Genomic DNA, 8,370 nt, shown 5'->3' on the forward strand with positions numbered 1-8,370 from the left:
ATCCCTTCGCTCCTCACTCAACTGCACTGCTCAGTTAGCACGGTAAGTGTCACCTATTAGCAGTGTTCTTTGATTGCAATGGTTCTCATTTGCTTTTGGTCGAGCAATGAATTGAAATGTGTCGTTATCCGATCTACAGCGCTGGGAAATCCAGATTTTCCCAGCCTGTCGGTCTATTGCTTATTGCAAGAGATGGTCGGTAGAGAGAGCAAGGGCCTCGGGAGTGGAAAACAAACGTTTTGGGTGGAAATTCAAGGAGTGATGCTCATGGATGAGCACCAGGAAGTTCGTTCACAAGATAGTTCAAAAGATGCACAAATATTGATGGGATAGCAATAGCCTGATTTCTGTAAGGGTCTTGTTTTGCAACTAGGAAGAGGCGTGTGGTGTGGCTATCACCCACGGGCCTGGACAGCAGCATTTGTATGCCAAAATAAAACACATCTATGAACTTGGAAAGATGGGCTGTATCTGAAAGTATGATGTGTTTCAGGTCCTCTCTCCCTCCAGCTTTGACTGCACCACAAACAACATGTGCTCTACGGGATGCTGCTCCGTTGTGAAGAGCAAAACGGTGTGCTGCAGCCAGCCATGCCAGAAGATCATCTGCTGCGACCCGTGCCAGAGGAGCGTCTGCTGCGACCCCTGTCAGCAGTCCATCTGCTGCGACCCATGCCAGAAGCCCTGCTGTGACCCGTGCCAGCAGTCCTGCTGTGACCCATGCCAACAGTCTTGTGACCCATGTCAACAGTCGTGCTGTGACCCGTGCCAGCAGTCCTGTTGTGACCCGTGCCAACAGTCCTGTGACCCGTGTCAACAGTCCTGCGACCCGTGTCAACAGTCCTGCTGCGACCCATGCCAGCAGTCCTGCTGTGACCCATGCCAGAAGCCTTGCTGCGACCCATGCCAACAGTCCTGCTGTGACCCATGCCAGCAGTCTTGTTGTGACCCATGCCAGCAGTCATGCTGTGACCCATGCCAGCAGTCCTGCTGCAACCCATGCCAGCAGACCGTCTGCTGCACCAAGGTGTGCCAGACGCCCTGCTGTGCCCAGCAATGCCTGCAACCCTGCTGCTGCAGCTGCCGCCCCTGCTGCTCTGGAGGTGTCTCTTGCTGCACCTACGCGGTGAAGAAGAAGCCCGCTGTGGTGTGTTGCAGCCCTGTGCAATGCTGCAGTCCCTGCCCTCCGAGGAAGTGCTCCATACCCATCCAGCAGTGCTGCGCCGCAATCAAGAAGCGTTGCTGAGCCAACTCGGAGTAGCAAAATCAGCTCTGTTGGCTCCCATCTCTGGTGTGTAACAAGAACCGGCACAAGGAGACTAAAATCTGCTCATTGACTTCTGGTTCACGTGGCGATGGAGTAAATGGCTAGCAAATTTCTTCTTGTTTTCGATCTTAAGCTGATATCTTGTTTCTGTCCTTTAATTATCGAACATCTGCAATGCACTAGAATATATCACCCCTTGTATAAGGCAAGGAGCTATTAGATATTAGTGTGGCTGTTCATTTCCTTCTTGGTGTATGGGACTTGGGATGATACCTTTGTAGATGATGTGATCATTCTTCATCTTCTCTCTTGACTTGTAGACAATAAAACTTAGCATTGAGCAAAACACAAACTATCTTGTCTTTTGGTTGTTGCATCCTCTTGCCCAGAATGTGTCCTCATTCTGGTGCAGTTTTCTGTGCCTTCATCCAAGTTCCTGCTGGCTACAGATGCCCTCCTATTGCACAGCAGAACATTGAGGAAACAAAGAACTGCCCAGTCGTGTTTTCCATTGGCATAAAGTGGGTCATGTCTAAGGACAGCAGAGTGGTATGATCCCCATCTGCCCCAGTCAGGCAGTTAAAGTCAGTTAAAACAAACTAGATGGTTATGGTAAGCAGCAGCCAAAGGACACGGTCTGGATGAAGCATGCATAATTCCACCAGCTGAAAACACAACGCTCCACGTATAGGAACTCATCCCTGATACTGGAATAGACAGTTCAATGGGTACCGAGAGGAACTCACTACTCACTGGACAGATGGCACCGTCTTCTTCCACTACCATCTTCAAAAATAAGATTTCATAAAAAACACCTCAAATGGTTGAATTCTTTTTATGTGAGCAGAGATTTCCATATGCGGCGTTCCTGGATTACAAGTGCTGGAATGAAACCCAGGTGTTAGCATACACCTTGAAAGCTTCATTCCTGAAATAGCAGGCGCATGAGTCAACACTACCCTTTCTACCTGGCTGGGACTTCCTTTGCCATTAAAATTCAGGACTCAGCTCTGAATTGCACATCTCGGGAAAACGCCTTGAGCGCTCTCTTGATTACTTCCCTCATCCAAACCTTCAGAGTGTACACAAAGTCTGCATTAGAATGATCTTCTCTACCATGTTAAGCTCTCCTGAAAAGAATATTGAGATCTTTAGGAGTTTTTTTATTGATAGGTAAATCAGGTACAATACACTGGCAGAAATAGAACCCATACCACACCATAACATTAAGGAAATCCTGGGATTGATTTCATTCTATGCTGGGAAAGCTGCCGTGAGAGATTCCTCCCAGTTCACAAAGGTGCTGCAGCTCCCAGATTCACGTAACCACCATGGAAGTTCACAAGGACATCATGGCATGGCATGTAAAAGAGTTTTAGTGTAGAAGGTGTTATTTCTAACCCAACCATATCCGAAATGCCAGTATCCCCTCAACATCCACACAAGACCCTGATTAGCAACAGCCTTGCAGGGTTCGCATTTCGAACACAGGAATCATTTTGGCCAATGTGACGACAATAAAGCCGGATAAAAAGGCGGTGAATGACTTATTCAGTGGACAGCATGCTTGAGAGTTTACACAAAGAGGACGTTACGTCTTGCAGGGAGGTATCCGGCCATTATCGTGTGACCGAAACACTGCTCCCCCGGGGACAATTCCAGAAGAGACACCTAATGTCGCAGGAGGTCATGTTCACGTCTTGGGAAGACACTACGTGTCCCAGCCACCACGGGTCACCTGCCATCACACCACAGTCTGCTGATCATGGTGGCAGCCTCTTTTGGCCATAAAGAGCTGCAGCCTCATCATTTTGGGACTTTCATCTTATACTGGTGTCTCCTTTCATCACATGAAAGCGCCATCAACACCTTCTTCATCTCGACACCTTCCTCATCTCACGTTGAGCTGTCCTGGCTCTGCACGTGGCCACAGTTGGTTCCTCCATCCCCAAACCAGTTTCATAATGTCTGCCTTGATTCCAACCATCAAATCCATGCCCTCCTGGCTGTTCAGTCATCTTTGCATGCACAGAAGCCTTGGCCTTAGCATTTTTCAGCCAAAACCACTGGAAGCAGTTGCTGGAGAAGTCCTCTTAGGTGCTTGAACTCAGAGCATCTTTGAGATATTATCTTCCAAGGTACAGAAGAAAGGCGTGGGGAAATGCTCTTAGGGTGCGATTTCCAGTCTTGAACCTCATGCTTGCCTACAGTGACACAGAATCAAAGTGTTAGCATGAAACACTCAAATGTGATCAACATGAATACCATTAATACAAGCTATCTCAACCTCACAGTGTATATGGAAAAAAAAACCCCACAGAGAAAAGCTAATGTGTGCATGACTGCTTTGAAAGCTGCTTATGGTCTTGATCCATCCCTTCCATGGATGAAAATGACAATAAATTCCTAATAGAGTAGAAAAAATAACAAGCAGGGGGATGAGAGGACCAAGCACCATGGAGGGACACCCAAGTACGAGACTGAGAAAGGAGAAACTCTTCATTCCCAACTTTGCCCACGCAGCCACCCCTCAGAGGCTGGAATCAAGGACTCATATTGACCCATAATTTCCACTGGTCCCCCAAAATCCCAGCCGAAAGCAGAGGGGCCATGTGAGGGTGACAGCTCCAAGTTCCAGGCGTGGTTCCCCCACTGCTTCAGCACCCGCCTGCCCCAGGCAAATTGTTGGGTGTCTCTGTGTCTCAAGGTCATTCCTGGGGAAGCAGATAGGAATACCTCGCAGCTACCTCCGCTTCCCATTAATGCAAATTCATTAGAAAATTTACACCTGTTGATTATGCGTGCGGCTAATTACGGCGCAGAATTGAGGTGGTGAGCAAACAGAAAGAGCTGAAGGTTAAACACCGGAAAACACATGAGAGGCATCTGAGGGGTGATACAGGGGAAGTGGAAATTGCTGGAGAATGCCTCATTTCCAGGGGGGGCGGCTTTGAACCGTATAAAAGGCTCCTGAACACAGTGGTCTTCACTCGTTCATCTTGACTTCTCCTCCCTTCTCCTCACTGGTCCACAGGGTAAGTCAGAGATTGCCTTTTCATTTGCGCTCTACTGTATTTTGGTGAGTGTAGGAAGTCATCCATGATTGTACTGTCTGTACATTCATGTACTGACTGGTTTGGGACTGATTTTGAGAAATCAGGTTCAGGACTCCCCTGGGTGGCTTCTTTCTGATGGACCCAGTGCTGGACAGTGTGCCAAATGCACTGGTGTCCAATGCAAAAACGTGGAGACCTCGTGGGATTCTGGACAACAGGGGCTTGGGGATGGACTTTGGGAGTCTGGGCTTTGGGATAAGCGTGCTTTAAGCTGCATAAACAACCAGGAAATTCAAGCAGAGATAAAGAAACTCCCTCTGTTCTTTCCAGCTCTGCCTACACTACCGACAACATGTCCAGCGGGTGCTGCGGTGGCAATAACAACAGCAGCTACACCGTCTGCTGCTACGGCAGCGCCAAGGGCTGCAAGAGGCCGGTGTGCTGCCCACCCACGCAGTGCTGCTCACCCATGCAGTGCTGCTCACCCATGCAGAGCTGCTGCACGCCCATGAGCTGCTGCATGCCCATGTCCATGCCCATGCCCATGGCCTGCTACACCTTGAGCAGCAACAACAACAACAACAACAGCTGCTGCGGCTGCGGCAACTAAACCTGCTCAGCGAAGGGCACCGAGGCTGCGCTCATCCCCTCTGTTGCTGCGCTGCCGGCCACTTCCCTCCTGGCTCTCTCAGTGTCGGATATGGATATGGACACGGATACATCCCCAGATGCTCTTCCTCCTTTGCTTAGAGACTGTAGCTCTTCTCTCCTTTACTCGTCCTTAATCGCCAAATGCCTATAATGTGCTTTGGAGTTGCCACCCACTAATCAATGTGATGTTCCTCTGTAAGCGTTATTCCTGGTGTTGATTTTCCTCTTGGTGTGCGGGATGTTTAATACTTTTCGCCACTGGTTTCCTTCAATCTGTCTGAAAAAACAATAAAATCCATGGTTCCTGATCCTGCAAAGCTCCTGGTGGCTGCCTGTTTGCTGGCTGGTGCATACAGAGTGCATCACCGCACCTATTGTGTTTTCTTTGCATTTTCTTCTAGTATTGGGATGTTCCTGCCTAAAAGGCACTAACTAGGGGGCTTCACCTACACAAAGAAAATCAACGTATCCCTCATGCAGCTCTGAGCTTCTGCGTGTGTCTATTCAAACACAATTTGGCATCTGTACACACAGTATTTCTCCTCTCACTGTAAAAGTGCAAAGGAATAGGAAGAAAATAAGACACAAACTCGTAAAGGTTGTGCATTTCCTCTGAAGCAGTTTGACACAGGCATACCCCAACTAGGAAAGCTCCGTGTATTCCAGTCAGCTGAGCTCTCCTTCAGAACAGATAGACAGACCCTGAAAATAGTTTAACACTCATGAGAAGGAGGTGTTGCCTCTGCTAAAACGCCTGGGTTACCAGATACCACGTTGAAGCGTTAGAGCAAGTGGTGAGAAGCCTCCAACATCTTCAAAGAGTGATGGATCAGTAAGAGCTGGACCAAAACACAGCAGGCGAATTCTTCACCAAGTCCTTGGTCTGTGTCCAATGCCTCCCTGTTTCCATCCTTTCCTTACATTAGGATCCATAGCCCCCTCCCAAAGTCCCTCTGAGTCCCCAGGTCACAGGAATGGCTGGACACCACTACCATGGGTGGGAAGAGTCACCTGGAGCATCACTTCTCACAGCTGCAGGATCTGTGAATGAGAACTTTCCCTCTGGAGGCACAAGTGAAGCGTCCCCCTTTGCTCCTGCACCATTAATTCCTTGTAAATTAATCAGTTATCATGGGCATACGCCTCCTCAGAGGCTGCTGGTAATGAAATGCCGTGCATGTTCTTCCACCCTGCCTGGAGAAGCTGCAATTACACGTGCTGCTTCTCCAGCATTTCACCCAAGGAATTACCCTCATACCAGGAAATTCTGGGAAGGAATTGGCTGCATTGCAGGGGTGAAGTGGCACTAAAATCACTAAAATCTGCTCCCCCTTGCACTGTGCAAGCAAACCAAGGTCCCTGCCGGCATCCCTGGGGCTAGAAGCAGCTCGAGCAAGAGCAGCCCACCTGGGAGATGTGGGGATGCTGGAGGATGGCAGGCAGGGAACTCGCCAGGCAGGCTCCACCATCCTCTCATTAGCAGCTCTCCTCCTCTCAGGATAACGTGACAAGGTTCAAATGAGAGCAGCAATTTTAGACCGTGGAAAAAAATTCCTCCCAAGTACTCAGTGTCCCTGCCAGCATCCAGCCCCATAGCAAAATGCATTGGAGGCAGTGGCTGCCTTTAAATAAGCATTCATCCACCCTGGCTCAGTTGCCCAAGGCTCTACCTTACCTTGACCGTCCTCCCTTCCTCTCTCCCTCCCAGAAACTGGTTCCACCTCAGCAAAGTCTCTTCCTACATCACTTATGAGTCTCTGCCTCCTACATAGCTCCATGACTCCAGTCAGGACCAGTTCTTTGTGGTTGTCATAGCTGGTCCACCTTCAGCCTCCTCTTACTTCTTGGTCCATGCTGGGCTCCTTCACTTACCACATCCACCGCTCACAAAGAGTCCAATTCAGTCCAGACTCTTTGAAAATGTCCCTAGGAAAGCAGAGCAGGAACTGAGGCACTCTTATATACCCTGTGTTAGCCATGCCTGTGTGTCAAACTAAACCCCCCAAGCTGGAAGATCTGCAAAAACTGAGGCCAAAGATGGCTTTGGCACCGCAAAGATGCTCTTGGCATGCAGGAGCGGAAGGTGACCCTGCACGGAGCCACGCGCCCGTGACCGAGACCCAGGAACCAGCGTGACATCCCACACACGTGGACTTCTTGCTTCCTCCTCACATGCACGTCCTGTGACCAGGAACACGCATACCCATTTCCATAAAATTTTCCATATGCTTGTTTCGAACACCGGTGCGATGAAACAGCCCATCACGCTCCCAAAAGACTCAACCCAGGGGTTCAGCTGCGGCTCCCCCCCCCCCCTGAGTAAGTCCCTGAACATCTTTGACCCTCGCTGCCCGCATTTGTCAAACAGATACAAGGATGCATTTTTGGCTCCCTCACAAGGCTGCAGCGAGGACAAATTCATCAGCATTCACAGGCGCCCTTTGATTATCTGCAGGCTAAACAATTACGAGGCAAAGCAAAGGTGGTGATCTCAGATAATAAGGCAAAGAGTAAATACCAGAAGACACGTATAGCTAAAAAGTATGGGTTTGTGTCAGTAAATAGGGAAGTTTGAATGGTCAATGGCTGTCTCATTTCCAGGAGGAAGGTGTCTGGGACTATAAAAGGTCCCCTGGCCTAGCTCACTTCATTCGCTCGTCTTCTCATCCCTTCACCTCTCCTCACTGTTCACCAGGGTAAGTGAGAACATCTAAACCTTCCTTTTCACTGAAGGAAAATGCTATGGGTACCTTAAAACAGCCCCCAACTAGAATTGGGTGTCTGGAATGGGACTTTGGCTAAAGTTGGGCTTTCACGAGCTGGGAACTGGGGGAACTGGAGGTGGGAACGTTAAAGGGTGGGAGCATCAGCAGAGCCGTGTGGGGCACGGGGACGGGGAGCATTTCAGGAGGACCCAGAACAAGGACGACGTGCACTGTGCTGCGTGATTCCTGCTAGGATATTAAGGATGCCCTGGTACCTGTAGGCTGGCATCGACATTGAGGGATAAAGACAGAGAGAAGAGTTACGAGCCAGATTGAATACAAACAAGGCAGCGCTTGGTTTCAGCTCCTCGAATCTCCAAATTTAGCACAGCGTTTTGAATGAATTCTGCATTTCCAAATATCCTGCTCCCAGTCACCCGTAGACTCTCTCTGTTCCTTCTCTTCTAGCTTTGCCTACACTACCGACAACATGTCCAGCGGAGGCTGCGGGTGCTGCGGTGGCAATAGCAACAACAACAGCTACACCGTCTGCTGCTACGGCAGCCCCAAGGGCTACAAGACACCGATGTGCTGCCCTCCTGTGCAGTACTGCCCGCCCGTGCAGAGCTGCTGCATGCCCATGTCCATGCCCATGCCCATGGCCTGCTACACCGTGAGCAGCAACAGCAAC

At 49.6% G+C, this 8,370-nt stretch overlaps 2 protein-coding genes across 2 annotated transcripts in view; both read left to right on the top strand.

Moving 5' to 3' along the window:
* Positions 1–510: 510 nt before the first annotated feature.
* Positions 511–2,897, top strand: LOC104536830 (keratin-associated protein 10-12-like; the record flags this gene model as incomplete). Its single annotated transcript, XM_010179557.1, has 2 exons — positions 511–713; positions 2,872–2,897. Coding segments are annotated over 2 exons (229 nt in total), but the record flags the coding sequence as incomplete, so codon positions are not given.
* A 1,778-nt stretch (positions 2,898–4,675) lies between these two features.
* The window catches only part of LOC104536831 (keratin-associated protein 16-1-like), a 6,713-nt gene continuing 3,018 nt past the window's right edge, over positions 4,676–8,370 (top strand). Inside the window, exons 1-2 of the mRNA XM_010179558.1 lie at positions 4,676–4,755; positions 8,148–8,352. Of these exons, the coding sequence (XP_010177860.1) occupies positions 4,676–4,755; positions 8,148–8,352 (285 nt within the window). The remainder of the gene's footprint in view (positions 4,756–8,147; positions 8,353–8,370) is intronic.

Source organism: Mesitornis unicolor, unplaced genomic scaffold, assembly GCF_000695765.1.
Source record: "Mesitornis unicolor isolate BGI_N332 unplaced genomic scaffold, ASM69576v1 scaffold18192, whole genome shotgun sequence".
NCBI lineage: Eukaryota > Metazoa > Chordata > Aves > Mesitornithiformes > Mesitornithidae > Mesitornis > Mesitornis unicolor.